The sequence below is a fragment of the Erythrolamprus reginae genome, chromosome 2 (assembly GCF_031021105.1).
Source record: "Erythrolamprus reginae isolate rEryReg1 chromosome 2, rEryReg1.hap1, whole genome shotgun sequence".
Lineage (NCBI taxonomy): Eukaryota > Metazoa > Chordata > Lepidosauria > Squamata > Dipsadidae > Erythrolamprus > Erythrolamprus reginae.
The window spans coordinates 151,007,577-151,029,203 of NC_091951.1; the positions used below are offsets into that span (position 1 = coordinate 151,007,577).

Consider the following 21,627-nt stretch of genomic DNA (forward strand, 5'->3'; position numbering starts at 1 on the left):
TGGCGGGAAAGAGGGGCGGGGAGGACCAGCACCCCCATGCTTAATCTCGCCCCCAACCATGCCCCTTTCCGCCCCCACTGGGCCATAGAAAAATTGTCTTGCTGAAACTGGTCCCTGGTGGAAAAAACGTTGGGGACCACTGCATTAACTAACCAGGAAGAGGGGTTTGGGTTTGTTTTTGAGGCTTTTTGCCAAATAAGAAGTGCTCTTCTCACCCCACTTTTTTGTGTGTGGCTTGATGATTCTCCTGACTAAGGAGAACAAAAGTTGAGAATTTTTCCCCTCATATCGAAGGAGGAGTCCAGAATGGGTTATTCTAGCTTTATGAACTGGGTTGAATCTTCTGAGGATCCAGCTCTTTTGATGACGTTTCCTCAGTCATTCAATTCAGTCCTCAGCTCATGGACGCTTTCTTTTCAGCTCCTGTGAGTTTTGGGTTGTTCAGTTCTTTTGTGTAGAAATCCATCCTGGATTTTCCCTGAATTTTTATTACTTTCCACTGTGAACGATGGGGTTTTTTTTTAGTTCTTTGAGGATTCCTTTATCTGCGAGTACCTGCCTTGCTCTGCTTTCAGGTGCCTGAGCGGGCTATTCCTTTAATTGTTTGGCTGGCTGTGAGGTTTGTTTTAGAGCAGGGATTTTAACATCTATCGCCCTGCTGTATTTTCGGATCACTTGTTTGAATCCAGAGGCAGTCGGTCCACACCATTGCTGAATTTCAAGCAGTTCCCTTCAAGGACTGCTGAGAACAGATCCGACGGAGAAAGGGGATGGCGGTATGGTTCTAATTTTGGCCTGAGGGTTGTTCCGACACCAACAGGATTTTGGGAGTGCTCTGTATTACTAGTGTCACTCTGTCTTGTGGCTTAACGGCATCTGGTGTTGCCCCGTTTTGTGCTCGAGGACCATTTGGCTCATTGTCATCAATGCAACTGCCATCTTGTTGGCTGGTTTTTTGGCATGAATACCATTTTGTGGTCAAGGATTCTGCAAGTTGCTTTGCTGGCCATTTTGAACGCCTCATGGACCGCTTCCCGGGGTGTTTTTGCAGCAATTGCCATTTTGATTTTGGCGCAGCCACTATTTTGTTCCAAATCTCTGTCTGTACAGGGCCATCTGAGGTGGCAGGACTCAGCAGAGCTTTGCCCTATTTAGCCCCTTTGCCTCCTGAGACGCTCGACCCACTAGTTCATCAACCTGGCGGGGTTGCCTACTCGCTTGGCTGCCAGATACTAATTTGAGAGGCAGGACCTATGTGCTGGTTTCGAAGCTCACCATTGGTCGCTTCACAGTGTTACCTATTGGCGGTACTCAGCTGTTTCAGCTGGTCTTTGTCTGCTCTACTCAACCATTCTGGCCCTGGCTTATTGTTCCCAGCAGTGTGAAAAGGAGGGGTCCATGGCCAATGTTCTCCGTACTGAAGGAGCGGGTCCAGCAGTCACATGGGTTGCTCATGTCCAATCCGGTGGAACTGAGCCTAGTATTAAAAAAGCTTGCCGGATCCGCCCCTTCCCCAGAATTCGCTCAGTTCGCATATCCTGCGGTTGTATGTGATAGCTCGTTCAACATTCTAACACCTTCCCTTCGATCTTTCCTTCAAAAAAGTAGTAAGATTTATTGTCTTTATTGTATTACTTGCACTATTTGCGCCAGCCGTTTTAAAAGGAAAAAATAAAAAATAAAAGCGGCTAGGCTTTTTTACTTGGGAGAAGTTGCGGTTTCGTTTTCCCCCGGCGGTTTTGCCGGTTACGATTCCTGCGGCCGCTTGTGGATTCTTCTAATCCCTTGGCCTGGAGGTCCTGGTGCAAGTATTTATTATTGGATTATTGCTTAATTATTGTATAAAAATATATTTAAGGGCTTATAAAATACCTCCTGCGGAGTGGGACGCCTTTAGTCTCCTGGACTTAGTCGATCGCTTTTCCCCTTAAGAAATTCTACGAAGCGATTTTTTGGCGCGAAGGCCTTCGCGCCCTTTCTTAAAATATCTAGGCCTCTCGTGTTGGCCTTCTGCCAGCCGCGTAGGCCTCAGTCCACCGCGTGGATCCGGGAGCGGGCCTTGGGGGTCCCAGGCTAAATTCTCCACCGGCCTAGCCTCCAACCAGAGTGCCTTGGTTTTACTTAATTGCAAAGTTTAGGGAGGCTGGCCCCGCTGGATTTGGGGGCACGAACTCTGGGTTTGCCCAGATTGTCCTCACGTTTCAGCAGCTTCGAGGCCTCGAAGCAGGATCCATTCCTCTTGGGAAGTCCTTGAAATCTTCTCCTTTTAATTTAATTATTGGCTCAGCCTTGTCTTCTGTTAGTTGTCAGACTATGGCTACCTTTCCCAAGAGAGGCACAACTAAAGGTCCCAGAGAGGCCAGGCCTACAGGCGATGAGATTACTAGTATCCCCCAGGCCTCTTCCTCCTCTTCTCCTGGGGCCCGCCCCTCGACCAAGGTCACCAGGGCCGAGAAGAGAAGGGACCTAGCCCTACAAAAGATTCATGATAAATCAGCAAAACGTTTGAAAGTGCAGGCCCAAGTAATCAGTAGTCAAGACCCACCAGAGGCCTCTAGCCTGCCTCCTTCTGGGGTCCCTGTGTTATCTCTGGATGAGCCAAACCTAGACAGACCCCAACCTAACCTATGGGGCATAGGTCCAGAGGAACCAGATATTATGGAAGATTCCCCCCAGCCAGGATCCTCCCAGGCCTTTAGGGATTCTTCTGCCATTTCTGCTGATATTTCCAATTTACCTCCTGAGTTCCAATCTATTTTTGCTGTGTTGTCCAAAGCCATTGATGCCAAACTCTCCTCCATCAATGAGCTTCCTTTACCTCTTCCTCCTTCTCGTTCCTCCCGCCCCTTGGGTTCTTCCCCAGCGGTCAGAGTTCCTATTCAGGATGACTCAGAGTCCTCCCAAGATGAATATGAGGATGTAGAGGAGGATGAAGACCCTTTCCAGAGCTTATCTGAGGACGAGGAATCCCAAATAAAGGTCCCTCCTCCTATTACTATTTTCCCTTCTCAACTATTCAAATCTCTCCTCCTCAAAGCTAGAATTTCGACGGGATTAGCGGCCCAGGAGAAACAAGCCTCCACTTCCACTGATCCCCCGGAGGAGAATTTACCTTACTTCACAGAGGAACAGGAGGATAACGAGGTAATTCCTATGCCTAAATTATTTAAAGATGCCTTACTTAAACAGTGGGAATTTCCAGCCTCTGGCCTTAATCCCTCTACCAAGGACAGAAAGTTGTATAAACTCTCCTCTTCCTATGAAGAGCTTCTATCTTTTCCCAAACCAGATGAACCTGTCAAAATTCTTCACTCGGCAGCGGCTGTGCCAGGCGAGGCGGAGGAAGTCCTCCGTCCAGAGGACAAGCGCATCGAGCAAATGCTCAAAAGAGGTTTCTCCGCTGATTCCTGGGCCATTAAAAGTTCTGCAGCAGCCTCCTTCTTCTCCAGAGCCATGCTGCTGTGGCTTCGCCAACTTCAACAGCACATTCCTCCAGATGACTTGAGAGGTCAACAAGACTTCAACAAGGTCTTTGCAGCTGCCCAGTACGTGGCTGATGCCACCTTACAATCTACTAGATTTTCTGCTAAGTCTATTGCAGCCTCTACAACGGCAAGAAGACTCCTATGGATTCGCCCTTGGCAAGCGGGAGTTCGCCAAAAGTGGCAGTTATCCCAGGGCCCCTTAAAGCGCGACCTTCTCTTCGGTGATCTTCTGGATCCTCTCCTCACGGAGACCACAGACAAGAAGAAGGTTTTGGGCCCAACCACAAAAAAGGTTACTAAAACGCAGTCCTTTCGTCGCCCAGGGCGCCAGCAAGATCAAGCGGCTTCCTATCAGAGATCTCCAGGTCAGTATTCCCCCCGCTTTCGTTCCCAAGGTAGGAACTCCAGGGGTAGAGGTTTTCGCTTCCAAAGGGGAGCTTCCTCTAACAGGGCTTCAAAAAAACCTAGATGGTAATCTTTCCTCCATTCCCATAGGGGGTCGCCTAGCTCATTTCGCTTCAAATTGGCGTCTCACCTCCAAGGACCCTTGGGTCATTGACACTGTTCAAACAGGCCTTCTTTTAGAATTTATTTCTCCTCCCCCTAAACGTTTTATTTCCTGCCCTTCGCCCAGGTCATCCTCAGATTGTAACCGTATGGAGGAGGCCATTTCTCATCTATTGTCCATTAGAGCCATTCAGCCGGTCCCTTCCGGTCAGAAGGGCCTAGGTTTTTACTCCATCCTATTTATGGTTCCAAAGTCCTCCGGAGGTTGGAGAGCCATTTTGGATTTAAAGAAACTAAACCTATTCATCAAATATAGGAAGTTTAAAATGCACTCCTTGTCTTCTATTTTGGCCGCCATTCACTCGGGAGATTTCATGGTCTCCTTAGACCTCACTGAGGCCTACCTTCACATTCCTATAGCCAAATGCCACAGAAAATTTTTACGTTTTTCCTTTCAAGGCAGGCATTTCCAGTATAGGGCGATGCCATTTGGCCTTTCCTCGGCCCCTCGGGTCTTCACAAAGCTCTTGGGGTCCCTGGCGGCCTATATCCGGGCGTCTCCCATCCACATTTTATGTTATCTTGATGATATTTTAATTCATGGGAACTCCCTAGAGAGAGTGAAATCTGACCTTTCTGTCACCATGTCAGTCCTTCAGGACCATGGGTTTTCCATCAACTTTGAAAAAAGTCACCTCCAACCTTCCACTTCCATTCCTCACCTGGGAGCCATTATTGATTCAAAATCTTCCCAGGTTTTTCTCTCTCCCGAGAGAAAACTCAGTATAGTGGAGTTAATTTCTAACATTTTATCTAATCCTTCAGTATCCATAGTTACTCTATCTTCTCTTTTGGGGAAGATGGTGTCATGCATAGGCATCATTCCCTGGGCTCGCCTTCATGCTAGGGAACTCCAGTGGCTTCTGTTGCCTTTTCAGAGATCGGGGCACAGCAACTCAAATCGACGCATTGTCATTCCACTGAGTGTTCGCAGATCCTTCAAGTGGTGGAAGTCTCCGGCCATGGACAGAGGATCCCCGTTCAGGTGCCCGGATCAATTTGTCATCACCACAGATGCCAGTCTATCGGGATGGGGCGCCCACGCCCAGGGGATGATAGCCCAGGGCACGTGGTCCCCGGAGGAAGCTTCCAGGCCAATAAATTGGCTAGAGTTAAGAGCCGTCTCCCTGGCTCTGAAGCATTTCTCTCCTCGCATCCCCAACCGGCACGTTCTCATTCTCACCGACAACATTGCCACAAAAAGCCATATCTGCAGGCAAGGGGGCACGAGATCCAAGGCTCTCATGAGGGAGGCCCTCAAGCTGGGCCTTTGGGCGGAAAAACATCTCCAGTCGCTCCTAGCCGATCACATCTCGGGGAGTCTCAACATCCAGGCGGATTGGCTATCCCGAGCAACGATAGACCCAGGAGAGTGGAACCTCCATCAAGACCTGTTCCATCAAATCACCCTCAGATTCGGCCTACCAGTCCTGGATCTCTTCGCGACCAATGCGAACGCCCAACTCCCTCGCTTCTATTCCAGATTTCCATCCCCGGGAGCGGAAGCGATCAATGCCCTCCGGAGTCCATGGCCTCCAGGCCTACTCTATGCATTCCCTCCAATTCCAATCCTCCCGGACGTGATTCACAAGGTCCTCACCGAGAGGGCCCGAGTAATCTTAATCGCCCCTCATTGGCCCCGCCGGCCCTGGTTCGCAGATCTCCAACAGCTGTCCGTCCAGGACCCTTGGCGACTCCCCGTTTCGGGGGATATGCTGCGGCAGGGGGCCTCTTTCCATCCAGACCCGGAGTGGTTCCACCTCACCGCCTGGCTGTTATCAGGAGAGATTTAGAGCTGCGTGGGCATGACCCTGATTCAGTGGAGGTCATTCTAAAGGCCAGAAGGGGCTCGACCAATCGAATCTACGACCACACGTGGTCCAAGTTTCACCAGTGGTGTCTTCAGGAAGGTCTCTCCCCTCTGTGCATCCCCATTCACAGAATTATTTCCTTCCTTATGCAAGGTTTCCATAAAGGACTCTCCACCAGCACCCTCCGGCGTCATCTGGCAGCCATTTCATCTGTCCTAGGGGGCCCCCGCAGACAGCCTCTCCGATCCTTCCCTGAAGTTCAGGAATTCCTCAAGGGCATAGCCAACCTCAGACCTTCCAAGGTCCACAGGTATCCATCCTGGGATTTGCCACGGGTTCTCCACTCCCTCACGCAGGCACCATACGAACCCCTAAAATCGGCGTCCCTCAGGTACCTATCCTTTAAGGTAGCTTTCCTGGTGGCTATTACCTCTGCCCGACGCATTTCGGAGCTGGCTGCCCTCTCAATCAGGCAGGACCTTTGCCAATTCCATCAGGACAAGGTAGTCTTGCGACTGGACCCCACCTTCTTACCCAAGGTCAGTTCCATGTTCCACAGATCTCAGGATATTGTCCTACCTTCCTTCTGCCTCCAACGAGACCATCCCTTGGCAATTAGATGGCACACCCTGGATCTCACCAGAGCGCTGAGAATATATATCCAACGCACAGGACCCTTTCGGAGGTCAGAAGCACTTTTTGTAGCCTATCATCCCAGAGTCATGGGGGCCAAAGTGTCTTCAACAGTAATAGGCCGTTGGATCAGAGGGACTATATCTAAGGCCTATGAGTCGGCCTCCCTCTCAGTTCCAAGGAACATCACTGCGCATTCCACCAGGAGCGCAGCCACCTCGGCCGCTTGGGCGACTCAAGCCCCGTTGGAGGAGGTCTGCAAAGCAGCCACTTGGGCCTCGCCAAATTCCTTCATCAGGCACTACAAAATTGATTCTTACGCTTCAGCGGACGCTGCCTTTGGCAGAAGGGTACTCCAATCCGTTATCTCACACGATAGCAAGCTAATCCCACCCTAGGGACCATCTATTGGGTATGTCCCATGTGACTGCTGGACCCGCTCCTTCAGTACGGAGAATAGGCGTTGATTGCTTACCTGAACGCCTCTTCTCGTACGGTGAGCGGGTACAGCAGTCACTTCCCGCCCTTGTATGTGTCTTCTTTTCCTTTCTATCTCTTTCTTCCTCTAACAATGAGAGTTGAACACTACAGAGCTTCACAACTGAGCCTAGTCTATGGATTCGCGAATTCTGGGGAAGGGGCGGATCCGGCAAGCTTTTTTAATACTAGGCTCAGTTCCACCGGATTGGACATGAGCAACCCATGTGACTGCTGTACCCGCTCACCGTACGAGAAGAGGCGTTCAGGTAAGCAATCAACGCCTATTCCCTCTAATTTTTTTTCGGTGTGGGCGGAAAAGTATAGTGTCTGAGCGGCAGTCCTTTTGGGACTGGGCGGCATAGAAGGATTGATTGATAGATAGATAGATAGATAGATAGATAGATAGATAGATAGATAGATAGATAGATAGATAGATAGATAGATAGATACATAGATACATAGATAGATACATACATAGATAGATACATACATAGATAGATACATACATAGATAGATACATAGATAGATACATAGATACATAAATAAGAAAAAAATTCCCTTCTTTTTTATTAAAAGAAATTAATAATAAAACAATAAAACAGGTGAGCTATTGGAAATGGTTCAAGAGTTCACACACACACACACACACACACACACAAACGGCTGGGGGGGGGTTTCTGTTATTATTTGGGTGCTTTTTACCATATGCTTTAAATCAAGAGTCATTTCTCTCTCTCCCCCCCCTCTTGCTCTCTCTTCCCCCCCCCTTTCTCTCTCTCTCTTTCTCACTTACTTTCTCTCTCTCTCTGTCAGCGAGGGGGCTGCGAGTGCGCTTTCTCCGAGCTCTTCGGGAATGCCTGCCCTGCCTCTACTGCAGCCCCCTTGCTGAAAGTCTGGGATGAAAGCACTCCCAGCGAAGGGCTGCGAGAGGGGTGGGCGGGGCGGGCATTCCCGAAGCGCGTGGAGAGAGGAGGAGGAGAGGCCACGGCCGTGGGAGAAGTCGCGCCCCAAGGCAGGAGGCGGCGGAGGAGGAGAGGGGGCGGATTGGGTGGGCGGGGGGCAGAGCCGAGAGGCCAGGGGCACGAGGAGGCACCGTGGGGAGGCAGAGGCGGCCGCGGCTCCCTTTCTTTCTACTGCCGGCGCCTCTCCGCCCCTGCACACACACCCCCGCGGGCTGGCAGGGGGATGGGGAGCGCGCGCCCGTGGAAACGGGTATGCGGGGGGTATTTTGTGGTGCGCGCATGCGCACGCGCACAGCTTACGGGGAACGCTGCCCATGGCAGTTGCCATACTCTTGCATCCGTGGGCACAGGTGCAGCAGTTTTGCATCAGTCTGCCTTATTCTGGGTATAACACCAGCGTTTTCCCAGGTTTGATCTTTATGCCTACTGTACCAATAAGCCTGCTGCAAGGGCTATATTGGCTTGGCATCAGCATCAGCCATGCTTACTACTTGCCAGTTATTAACTTACATTGGTTTTTTTATCATTTAGGATGGACAGAGATGTGGCTTCTTCTTCTTCTGCCCATCATAGGGGGTCTTGGTCTCCCCCAGCGTTCAATTGGGTGACTGGAATTATGGATCAAGCCAGGTCCGCCAGTCTGGTGGCTATGGGGAAGCTTAAGACAGCCCATGTCCCCATAAGGCTTCTAAGACAGATCAGAAGGCGGCTCTTAAATGCCAAAGGGCATTGGAGGAAGAATTTGTGAGGGCACAGGAGTTTTCAGAGAGGTCCTCATCAGCAGGGCTCCTAAGGGTGCTGCAGGAGAATTCTGCCCGACCTGCTTCGGCTGATTTGGCCGATGGGACCTGGAGAAGGTCAACTCTGCAATCTAACTGGTCAGTGGGACATGTGAGGCAGAAGACTAGATGAAAGTTAGGAGCATTTTCTTACATTACATAGTTATAGAAAATTGTTTCCATTGTATTTGTGTTGGGGCTGGCAATATGTGACCTTCTAGATGTTATTGTAATAGAGGCCCCATCAGCTTTCAATGAGCTGTCATGCTGGCTAGTTAGTGAACATCAGAGTGGGTTTGAAATTTGAATTTGAATTTGAAACACATTGCCCATCATAGTTCCATAGTTTATTCATCAAATGCAGTTAGTAACTTTAAGTTAATTGAAACAAAAGACATTTTACTCTGTAGTAAAACTACAATCTTGTTTATACAAGGGTCCACAATACTGATGCTTAATACTAATGCCTGGAATATTGGCCTTTGATTCTAATTTAAGATTTGATATAATTTTACACTATTCCCCTGTTCAACTTCCAACTCTTTCTGAATTATTATGCAGATACGATGAAGAAACCACGAGTGTGGGTGAAGTTAATGAGGACAGACAGAAAAAGGAGTGGAACATTTTCTATAACAAACAGATGAAGTTGCGCAGGGTAAGCGGAAGGGCTTTCTATAGAAGATAGAGGCTCATCTATATTGATAATCCTCAATTTACGAATGTAAGCCTGCCAATTACAGTCGTAACCCGAGGTTTCCATAGGAGTGGATCACGTCACTTGAACGTGATCATACCCTGCTTTTGCCCACACATTATCTAATGCAATGCACAAGTCGTTAAGTACATGAGGTATTTCAGGGAGGAGAAAGCCCTGGGCCTACTGCTTTCCTCGACTCACAGATATCTCATGCTCTTTCCTATTTTTTCCACAACAGCCCTTTGAGGTGGGTTGAGCTGAGAAAATAACTGGCCCAAAGCCACTCAGCTTTGGGCCAATGAATGGGTGATTAGAATTTACAGTCTTCTGATCTCTAGCCAGATACTTTAACCCGTCGGCCAAACTTCTCAACTGAAGGATAAGAAGAATAGAGTTTTTTCACATGTGAGACTGCAATTTTAAATTATTTCTGTTTCAAAGCACTTTGTTGTGTGTTTTCTATATGAATAGAATATTATCTAGTAATATTCATCCAAAATTTACTAGTACAGGTCAGAAAATGTAGGATGAAGATAATGTATATGATAAGTTTAACAGATCTCTACTTTAACCTGCTAAAGATAAATTACCATAATTGCCACATACGTTCCAGGACTAAGTAGCCAAATTTGGTTTAAAATATTTTTAAACACATTGATTTTTTGAGGTCAAATTTCAGATTCTTACTTAAGTTTTAGCAACCAACATTCTAAAAAACATTTCCTATGGTCATTTGAAATATGTTTCTCTTTAATCTCCACCTTTTTTACATCTTTAGGGCAGAGATCCTGACAATGATAACTTTGTTCTTCCAGGTAAATATTATTTTGAATTATCGGGTTTTGGATAAAGTTCGCATGGGTGTTTTTGAGAAGTTGACATTAATAAAAGCATGTATATGGTTTAGCCCACTGATAGCGAACCTTTTTTTCCTCGGGACGGCGTGCACGCATGCTATTGTGCATGCGCGAGTGCCCACACCCATAATTCAATGCCTGGGGAGAGCGAAAACAGCTTCCCCCACCCCCCAGTAGCCTCTGGAAGCCGGAAATGGTCTGTTTCCCATCTTCTGGTTGGTCCGGTAGGCTCGTGTAGTCCCTAGGCTACAAAGGCTTCCCTGGAGCTGCAGGAGGGTAACCCTCCCCCATTCCCCTGGAGGCTCCCTGGAAGCCAAAAACGCCGTCCCAGAGCCTCTGTGTGAGCCAAAAATCAGCTGGCTGGCACACACATGCACGTTGGAGCTGAGGTAAGGCAATGGCTTGCTTGCCAGCAGATATGGCTGTGTGTGCCACCTGTGGCACCCATGCCATAGGTTCACCATCACTGGTTTAGCCTGTAAGATAGAGGGATTCAATTACAATTACAGCAATGGGTGCTCTATTGGAAGATCTGAAGGATCAGGTGGGGATGGTGTGTCCAAGAAAAAATCTGCCTATGGGGATGCATAATCAGTCAATCCATGTGTTAGCCTGCATAAACCCTACTAAGAGGGCTAATTTGATAGAATTAGAAACAAATAATCTGAAACTAGATGGTAGTTTACAGTAATGAGGAACAGGTAGGAACTGTTCATCCTGCTTAAAAGGGAGATGCTTCTAGCCTCTTTATCACACAGGTACCGTAGAAGAAAAAGGTACAAAGATTTGAACTTTAGTTTCATTTCAAATGGAGCTTGCCTTTTATACCCAAGAGTTGCTGGAATCCTTCTTAGTTTTTCTGTTTAATATAGGCGTACAACATTTATAGATTTAATATCTATCATCAGAAGATTGTTTAATGGATATTAGAACACTGTTTGCTCTTCGGATATCACATTACTGACCACAAGATTCCACGTTGGACTGAACTACAGATAGTATAACTGCCCATGAAGAGCTCCTTGCTATAAAGCATTTGCATTTAAGCCCAACACTGGCAAAAATAGCTAAATCAGACTTTCACTATAACTTTGCTTTGCTCAGTGCCAGGTACCATTCTGTGATAAATACAGATATTTGATTAATAATGGCGCTTGGGCATCATGTAAATGTGTTTTAGAGCTATCTCATTATGAATAAGATGTACAAGACAACATAATTGATTCTGTAATTTAGGTGGTACTTAATGACATGGAGGGGGGGGAGAGAACACTGCCTCTCCTTTAATTGGCCTCAGCAGAATGGCTTTTATGCTATTGAAATTTTCAGAGATAACCAAAAACAAATTGAAGCATAATAAATAGTGGGTAAATGTTAGTAAAATGATATGCTTCCATTATGATCCATCCCTAAGATGAACTAACTTGTAGATTTCCAGATTCTACTCACATGCACCAACCAAAAGGATGTAAGCAAGAGCCATAGTGAGTCACATGAATAGATATGGAATAGAATAGACATAGATAGTATATGCTGGGATATGGTTTGGTGAAGTAACAAAACACATATACAGAAAGAGTTCTGTTCTGCAGTTATACTGGTACAGTTATACTTCCCATCTGTGAAAAGTTTGCCAACGTATTAAAATTTGTTTACTTAGCTTGTGTTTTTGCTCCTTTTGATAGACAATGATTGTCCCTTGAAGGATGCAGCCAGTAGGAAAATTGCCCGAATTACAGTAAAGGTAAGTGAATTTTTTTCAATACAGGTCATTTTAATATAGTCTGCTTATTAAGTTATGATATTCAAATTGAAGACTGACTGAAGAAAAGTATAGCACAGATACGTGTCCTAGGTAAAGTCAAGATCAATAAAAATTTAGGTGGAGCCGTGCCTTCAGTGCAATTCTGTCTCTTTACAGCACTCTGTGAGCAGTTTACAAATGTCAACATATTGCCCCCAAGAATCATTTTACTACCCTCAGAATAAGGCTGAGTCAACCCTGAGCCACTCAGGATTGAACTGTTGGCAGTGAGCACAGTCAGCCTGCAATACTACATTCTATTTGCTGTGCCACCTGATGCTCCCGTGCATGGAATTTTAAAAGCAAGAGAGAGATGTGCTTTAATATCAGATGTGCTTAATAATGTAGAAAGGTTACTAAAAGTTCTTTCGGGTTACTTTGTTTTATAGTAGTGGAGCAAATCTCTTGGTTGAGTTAAAAAAAAATGTGCTGTTAAACTTTTCATCTTTTAAAAGAATTCCAGTGTCAGAGTTCTGACTTGGTTGGGATCATTACTCGGAACCATAACATGTTGTGATGAGGATTCAGATACTTTTCTTTCACTGCTTCTTCCACATTCCAATATAAAGAACCATAGTAACTCTTAGCCCCAGTTCTCATGTAGTATAGTTTAGTTCATTCTCCATAATGGGTGGAGCTAACATCCAAGAACCGTTCAGCCAATAAAGACTGAGCCTGTCAAATTATAGATGCCCGCCACTGCCTCGATTTCCCCCTCTTTGACTCAGTCCTCGGTCTGACAGGACGTGTGTTCTTCAATCTCCCATCTTGGAATATTTTTTCCACCTTACTATGGAGTCAAGGACTCATTAATTGTGAGTTTTTCCCTCAACTGGCTCCTCTCAACATCGCTTGGAGTCACTAAAGTCGAAAGCGGCTAAGAGCTACGACTCTCACCTCTCTCTTCTGCCAAGCCTTCAGCTAAGGGCCATCCAAAGTCATTGGGGGGGGGTGTTCCCTTTCTAACTGGCCTTCGGAGTTTCCAGCTCCAGATCTAATATTACTGGCTACTCAGAGGCATCGCGGGTCTGCCACGGAGTTTGGCCCTTATAACAGGCATTGCACCTCACAGCTGCTTGCCTTTTCACAGGCAGCTCGGCCTCCACTTCTTTGAGAAAAACTCTTTCCTCAGTCACAGGAGCTAACTGCTCGAGTGACCTACAACCAGAAGAGCTTTGTGCTGTCCTTCCCGCTTCAGTAGGGGCAGACAGCTTAGACACATAAGAGCCCACAGGAGCTTTTTTGCTCACGTGGCTAGCTGCCTCAGCCCTGAATCCGAGTCCTGTCCAGGGAGTGTTTTAAATTTATTTTCAGAGTTCCATTAATATATTTGTATTTCTTTTTTCTGTTTTTTAAAAAATCTTGCCTTAGTTGTTTAGACCATGACATTGTTTAGACTATGTTGTAAGCCGTCCTGAGTCAGTTGAGAAGGGCGGCAAAGAAATATAAACAAACAACAAACAAACTTATCTAGTTCTTATCATCCCAACTCCGTGAAACCTTTTCATTTATGCCCTAAAACATGCTTTCAAAAAATCAGTAATGATATTTTGATTTGTCATAAGTATCCTGATTTCAATGAATACACCAAAAGATTATTGTATTGGCTTCTATTTAATTTCATTTTAGACCTTGGTTAGTCTTTTTAAAGAAGAAGCTTAATAAGGAAAAAAGTAGATCTCGGCTGTAATGCTGTAACCGCAGCTCCGAAACAATTATTAGAGTAGCAGGACAGATATGGTCCTGGAAATTATCCTACTGCACATACATCAAGTTACACATATGGCAAAGAACACACTCCCATATGTCCTCTTTTTATTTTAGGCTCGAGAATACTGCCTTAGGATGCTGGAAGAAGCATTGGTCACCAATCGTCAAGCAGCACCAGTCACAGATAGGTAGATCTAATCCAATTTGTTGGAAGAGTCCCTTTGGATCCTTTTCTTCTCCGCCCCTCTCAGACAAATTAATGGCAAAGATACAGACCAAATATAAGAGCTCTATACTACATAGAAGAGCTACTAAGTATAGGAGTTTAGCTCTTTCCTATAGTTTCATCCAGCCTTTCCTTCTTGGCCCTTGCAAGACACATTAATTTTTTGGATAGGGAAGGAACTATAGGAAATTGAGCTTTTGCCTATCTAGGTCCTGCACTGATATTGGATTAGATGGAATTGAATCTAACTGTGTGTGTACTTATATCAGTTGGAAATCCCAATATGTTGACTTGCCAGATTTCCTATTAGTCTTAAAAGAGCTAAGGAAACAAATAATTTATGTGGGTAATTATTGGTTACATGGTATGGGGTAGTTGTTTTTTTGTTGTTGTCGTCGTTATTCTATTGCTATTTTTGTTCTAGGGTTGCCCTGGGATTTGTTTTTTTTTCCCTTGAAAAACAGTCTATAATAAACTTGCATACCAATGCCATATTTTGAATCATGGAAAAACTTAAGAGTATTTGCACAAGTCACACAAAATGTCATCATGCTTCAAGTTAAAGCTCTAAATATGTACATTTTTAGGAATGACTATGTTGGTTCTCAAGCAAATGCTATTTTTTGGAAGCCAAGTATGCAGTTATGTGGTCATTCTTGGATTACTGGGTAAACTTTTTTCTTACCCGAATGTGATTGTCTGAATGACCCAAGTATATTTGCATCTTTTCTCCTGTGATTTAAATACTGCAATTCTCTCTGTTTCCAGCAGAGGATAGCAATGTACTATAAAAATATACCATACTGTAAAAAGAAATAGGCAGGTTAGAAGTACTTGTGCAATAAACTAGAAATGTTGAAAGTAAAGTATAACTTTGGGTTACTGTTTTTTGTCTCCTTATTGGGGAACAATAGTCAATTGCCACTAGTATTTTTGTACTCAGGCAATAATTTGGACCTGTCAACTGTCGTAATGTGGATTTTACAATGACAACTAAGAAAACATAGAGTGTTTCCTTTATATTTGGAGAAATGCCTTCAGTCATTGCTGCTCAAACTATGGGTCTGTTTTAGTTCAGGTCTTCTTGCATGTGCAGTAGAGATGGAATATGAAGCTTTTCGGACCAGTAAGATGGCAAACCTATACAAGGCATCAGTTCTAAAGAAGGTAATAAACAGTTGTGGAGATTAACATTGTGGTCCAGAGCTCTCTCTGATAGCTGAATTTCTTGAAACATGTGGTCATAAAGAAAAAAGGTGGTGTATTTATTATTGACTTACTGGAAAGTGCTGTTGTCATTCCTATCAGTATGTAGATCTTCAAAAGAATGCATGTTCAGTAATAATCAGCTTTGTAGCAGTTTTTAGATCAATCATTGCATCACTGTTGAATATCTTCTCAAGAATGTATGCTTCGAAATAATCTGCAGTGTCTGTATCAGCAGTACAGCTGTCCCTCATTCATTTCTGAACAGCCCTTCTTTAAAACTATATGGTTTGCAGCAACAGATTAAAACTTCACAAAGGATTAAAGGGGGGGGGAGAAACCTACTACTTCTATAAATGCTGGCAGAGCCTTCTAATGGAAGGAGAGTAAGCTTGGGATATCTAGAAAAATGTATTGCTCCCGCAGCTCAAGGTATTGGTCATTTTAGCATGCTTTGGAAGCCACTCTGAAATGGACTTGCACAGCTCTCCCTCTATTAGAATCTGTAATGTGTAAATAAGTGTCAATTTATTTATTTATTTATTTATTCAATTTTTATGCCGCCCTTCTCCTTAGACTCAGGGCGGCTTACAACATCTTAGCAATAGCACTTCTTAACAGAGCCAGGCTATTGCCCCCACAATCCGGGTCCTCATTACAGAGGCAAAACCTTCCTTTCAGAGGTAGAGCAGAAGCACCTTTCACCAAAAATCAGTAAAAACTCTGCACTCAACGTCTAACGCTCTTCTGTAATTTCCCAAATCTCGATTCATTTCGGATAAGTATAAATAAGTGGCTTGAAAAACAGCCACCTAAAGGTCTGCTGCCTTCTTGAAATTACCTCGGTCTCAGAGGGTGATGATGTCCCAATTTATTTATTTATTTATTGGATTTGTATGCCGCCCCTCTCCGCAGACTCGGGGCAGCTAACAACAGCAGTAAAACAGTAAATAACAAAATCCAATACTAAAAACAGTTAAAAACCCATTATATAAAAACCAATCATACATACAAACATACCATGCATAAAATTGTAAAGGCCTAGGGGGAAAGTGTATCTCAGTTCCCCCATGCCTGGCGGCAGAGGTGGTTTTAAGCAGTTTACGAAAGGCAAGGAGGGTGGGGGCAATTCTAATCTCTGGGGCCACCACAGAGGAGGCTCTTCTCCTGGGTCCCGCCAAGCGACATTGTTTGGTTGACGGGACCCGGAGAAGACCCACTCTGTGGGACCTAACTGGTTGCTGGGATTCGTGCAGCAGAAGCCGGTCCCTGAGGTAATCTGGTCCGGTGCCATGAAGGGCTTTATAGGTCATAACCAACACTTTGAATTGTGACCGGAAACTGATCGGCAACCAATTGTGGATTTCCCTGTCTTGCATTGATTGTTTGGCACTAAAGTGGAATTTTAAGTACAACTTGAATTTAAATTTATCCCATAAGTCACTGGTCACTATTGTTTTTGAGATTTTCTTCTTTAATTTGTTAATTTCTCCCATTATTTAAGCTTTGGACTGGATATGCGTTTAAAAGTGGGGTGCATCTACTTTGAATGAATCATAGTAAAGTATGAACTTTATTGTTTGACAAAATAGGGGCGGGGGGGGGTCCATGCTATCTGGGCTCAAGACATTTGAATGAGAATTCAGACAAGGGAGGAGTAGTTGAAGATTAATCCAGGTTAGATTGTTAAGAAGCTGATCAAGAATGATGCTAATACTAATTAATTGCTTTGTATAATAAAAGCCTAATTCTTCAACATTTCCTTACATGAATTTCCTGCTTGTTGCAGCCACAGATAATTCTTACTTAGCATCTACTCATTCAGCAACCATTCGAATTTATGACAGTGCTGAACAAGTGATAGTTATGACTGATGCTTGTACTCAGGTCAGCTGCTGTATCCCACAATACCGGGATCACCACGTGCCATTCTTTCCTGGCTTCCTACAAGCAGAGTCAATGGGGAAGCCAGCCAGAGGTCATGGGTAGTGAGCATGTGAAGTCCTTGCTTAACACGCGCAGTGATTTGCTTAATAATGGCAACCGGAAGTGCCAAACATTCTGTCACAAAGCATTGCAGTGACATGACATTACGCTTTATGACTCTGTCGGTTAGCAGTGGAAATTCCGATGCTGGTTACTATTTATACTAAATGAGGACTAGTGTGTTGAAACACGCACGGTACAGTAACAGAAACAGAGAATCCTCTGAACAGCCCTCTTTATTTTGTCCCTTTTTTCAATGAAGGTCGCAGAAATTAACAAAGCTTCCAAAAATGGGGAGTTGTATGCCATCCCGGACTTGGGAATCGGTGACCACCCTAAGACGAAAGGTGAACCAACTACAACACATGATGACATCTTCTGTCAAGCATCCAAAGTGAATACTGTAAGTGCTATGAATCTTTTGTTTAGAATTCATTATTGGGCAGGTGTTTTTGCAACAGATTTTGTCTGATGCATAATTACCTCGGGCTTTCTGAAATCTCTGTTACATTTGCCATGTAGAAAATATATGCATCCATATACTACTACAATTCTCTTTCCTGTAACCTTAAACTGGGCGAAATCATATACCATAGGGCAAAAGGTTTTGAAACATGGTACTTCGGATGGGGTAACTTTTAGAAGGCATCCAAAATCTGGGATCCATGATTCCCATAGAACTGAAATTTGGTAAATTTTGTACACCATTTTATGATATAAAAATTAACACCATGCAGTATATGACATAATACAAAACATCATAAAATATTTCTGTGCTTCCTGTTTGACACTGCTCTGCACTTTAATATTGTAAAGCAGAATGTATGCCTACTTTTCTAGTGAAGGCAATATATTAGTACTGTTGTTGAAGGCATTGAGAAATCTAATGGGGAAATAACTCTGCAAGGATCACACAAGTGAAAGCATTCCGCCCTCCCCCAGTGGGTCGCCCTCTAGGGAAGGCACAGCGTGCCATAATTGCCACATCAGAATGAAATGACAGAGAGAATGTTTTCTCGGAGGACGACCTCAAATGAATAAAGGTCTCTCCTATTTATTGTGTTTTCACAGTTCTGACATGTACAGAATAACCAATTCGCGAACGTCACATACATTATGCCAGCACCATATAAAGAAAACTTCTCTTGTGGCTTCCCTATAGATAATTAACGGAAGCTACAATCTTTGCCCCTTTCCTGGAATGTGTATTTACTGGTGATTAACAAAGGAATGTGTAAGGCATATATTTCCTTATCATGATTCTGCAGGATGCTTGCTCAGCCTGGACTTTGCTTCCTGCCTTTCCATAGAGGAAAAATAAATATCGTATTCAGCACATAATTTAGTCTTAAAACATCACTCTCCAGCAATATTTTATTTCCAAATTTCAGTGCTTAAAATCTATGATTACAACACACAAGGGTGTCACACATTGTCCAGTATATTTTATGACCTAACATCCTGATATTTGACTGGGCTATACAATTCCACATGGGCTATTTTCAAGGCAGATTCATCTCTGAATATTTCCCTGTATTTTTAAAAAGGTTTCCTGTGAAGGCCGTTTATTAGAAGCTCTGCATGCATTAGAAATTAAAAAAATTAATATCTCAAATTTCCATAGACAAATTCAAATGTTTTAGAAATGTAACTATTTTTCATTTCTTTCCCAAAGTTCAAACCCAAGAGAATGGGGATTGGGTTTCAAAGGATGTCTGGCACATTCCAGTCTGCTTCAGAGGTTCTATCTGCTAAGGAAGGAGATGACATTCATGTTGTAAAAGAGGAAATTGGCTCAAACTGGAAGGAGGGCAGCAGCTGTAGTTCCAATCCTTTGGATATCGATGACATTCTTGAGGATAAGGAGGCAACAAGCAAGGAAATATGCAAAAACGGTGTTGAATCCCCTGAAAAAAAAGGACCGCATGACACTGGTGAGGCGGTGGTTAGTCCTGAAAAGAGAAAACCTACTAAGAAGCAGTTGCTGTTGGCAGAAGCAGCTAGAAAAGAATCTCAGAACATCTCCAAATTCTTCTCCATCCCCAAAGCAGGATGTAAGGCCAAGGCTTCAGAAATTGGTTTGTCAGAAGAGAAAATCAACTGTCTCAGTGAATTGCCTCAGTTTCTCTCCCGAAGAGCATGCGAAGAAAAAGCTGAACCTCAGGAAACTGATACTATCTTTAAAGAAGAACTAACAAGTTCATCCCAGCAAGAAGAGCAGGAATCCCAGAATATAGAAGATACGCCTTTGAGCAGCCAAAGATTAGGGAGCGAGTATTCGTACTCAGAATCAAGTTTGGAAATGCTAAAGTGAGATACGTTTTTCTTTGCCTTTCAGTTATTACCTTTTTCTTTAAAAAGTTAGAATAGACAACGGGCAGTTGAATGGAAGCACCAGTCAAATTTGAAATGATAGTACGAGGTTGGATGAAGCAATTGAATTTAAATTAAGCATGTTGCTCATCCTACGAGTTGACACAGATGATACGAGTATAACTGAAGGTGAAAAAGCTAAACCTTAGCCTTTATTTGGACTGAAATTGAGCAGAAAGATAGATCAGTATGTAGATATTGGAGATCTAAATGTAGGCTAATGTCAGGCATTTCCTCGGTTTCCACAAAGATGTTGACATTATTCTTACAAGGTGTATTTGTTATACGTTTTTCCTTGAAGGGTTGAATCTTTGATTGAAGAAGATATAGCCAATGATTGTGAAAATCTTAATGGAAAAAGACCAGCATCGGCTGAGGTGAGTTATATTTTATTAAAAGTAGAGACTGAGATTTCATGACAGGAGTATAGGAGTGAAGGAGTAGGAAGTAGCAAGTGAGATGATTTCTGTTTGCCTGAACTAATTCCCAAATGACATTTGCAGCGAGGCCAACTAAGATTCAGGTGGCAATTTAATAAATTGATAAATACATGATGCTACATCCAAGATAAGTCAGTTTCTTCTTTATAGAATTTATCTCTAATGCTAACCACCAAATGACAGCAACATTAATTAAGGCTGGCTGAATTAATTAAATTAATTGGCTATGCATCTAAAGTACATGACTGAGTGGGGAAAGGGAGAAGAGAGATTGTATATATGTATACAAAAAATAAAACACACAGCAGCTAGAAAAGTAATAAAAATAGCCATCAACACAAAGATCTTGAATGGTTGCTTCTACAATTTAATGCTAACAGTATATGGGATTCATTGCATTGCATTTTAGTGATGCACGAATCAGTGTTAACATCATACTTGGAAACTGCTTTTGGTTATTTTTGACTGTTCCTTTTTTAATGAGTAATTAGGATACATTTATTTTTCTTAACCAAAGGCTGTCATCTTTTGATCATGTAAAAAGCAGAAATTGGGCAATGGCTAATACTATATACCTTGCCTTAGAAGACATATAGACAAAAACGCCTTTGTTAGTCTTGTTGCTTTTGTTTGGCCCAAATTAAAGCAAATGATCAAACAGAGTAGAGGAAGAGTTGTGATTAGCACTGAAAATTTTGTGCTTGTTAATTTGTGTTTGTGGATATCTGTTTAATGTTTTGCTTCAGTCTATTGATGAATATAGAATCTGGCTTCAGAAAAGTCATGATAATTTCCTTTGATGAGTGTATATATTTGAAATGCTGATGCATCTTCATTGAGAACGGTAGATAACAAAGGAATATTCTGTTACAGTGTTATGCTAGGCCTGCCAAATTTCTATCTCCAGAAGTATTCACTATCTCAGAGAGGTTTCGATTGTATCTTTAGTTTATAAAAGTTCTTTAACAAGATATTACAGTGGTACCTCGAGATACGAGTTTAATTCGTTCCGGACCTGGGCTCTTAAGTCGAGCAGCTCTTATCTCGAACGACTTTTCCCCATAGGAATTAATGTAAATAATTTTAATTGGTTCCAGCCCTCAAAAAACTCACAAAGTTAGTCTAAATTATGCAGAAAGACATGTTTTTAATGAAGAAATGTACATGTACATATAAATGAATAATGAAGTTTCTTTCACTTAACTTGTAAACTTTCTTAAACTTTTAAATTTACATATGTTCAACTTCTCTGCCACCCAATCCTGTAGGACAGAGGTCCCCAACCCTTTTTGCACCAGGGACCGGCTTTAAGCGATCAAGAGAGGAATGGGTGAATGAATGGACGGAGGGTGGGAAGGAAGGAAAGAGGGAAGGGACAGGAACAGAGGAAGGAAGCAAGGAAACTTATGAAAGGGGAGAGTAAGAGAGGAATGAGTGAAGGGAGGGAGGGAGGGAAGAAGGTGGGAAGGAGAAAGAAAAGAAGAAATAGAGGAAGGGAAGGTAAAAGAGAGAAAGAAAAAGAGCAAGAAAGAAAGCTGCAAGCACCCCCCCGAGCCCCCCAGGCCGGCTGCAACCTTTTAAAACACGCGCGCCGCTTCGCAGCTGTCT

At 43.6% G+C, this 21,627-nt stretch overlaps 1 protein-coding gene across 3 annotated transcripts in view; it reads left to right on the forward strand.

Annotated features, from left to right (window-relative positions):
• The window catches only part of RECQL5 (RecQ like helicase 5), an 85,194-nt gene that overhangs the window by 55,541 nt on the left and 8,026 nt on the right, over positions 1 to 21,627 (forward strand). For 2 of the 3 annotated variants that reach the window (XM_070739914.1, XM_070739915.1), the window contains 8 exons: positions 9,279 to 9,375; positions 10,196 to 10,232; positions 11,960 to 12,018; positions 13,903 to 13,976; positions 15,088 to 15,181; positions 17,469 to 17,609; positions 18,882 to 19,516; positions 19,881 to 19,956. In XM_070739914.1, coding sequence (XP_070596015.1) covers positions 9,279 to 9,375; positions 10,196 to 10,232; positions 11,960 to 12,018; positions 13,903 to 13,976; positions 15,088 to 15,181; positions 17,469 to 17,609; positions 18,882 to 19,516; positions 19,881 to 19,956 — 1,213 coding nt within the window. Of the gene's footprint in view, positions 1 to 9,278; positions 9,376 to 10,195; positions 10,233 to 11,959; positions 12,019 to 13,902; positions 13,977 to 15,087; positions 15,182 to 17,468; positions 17,610 to 18,881; positions 19,517 to 19,880; positions 19,957 to 21,627 lie in introns of those variants that run through there. The other variant, XR_011558077.1, reaches the window with a different exon arrangement.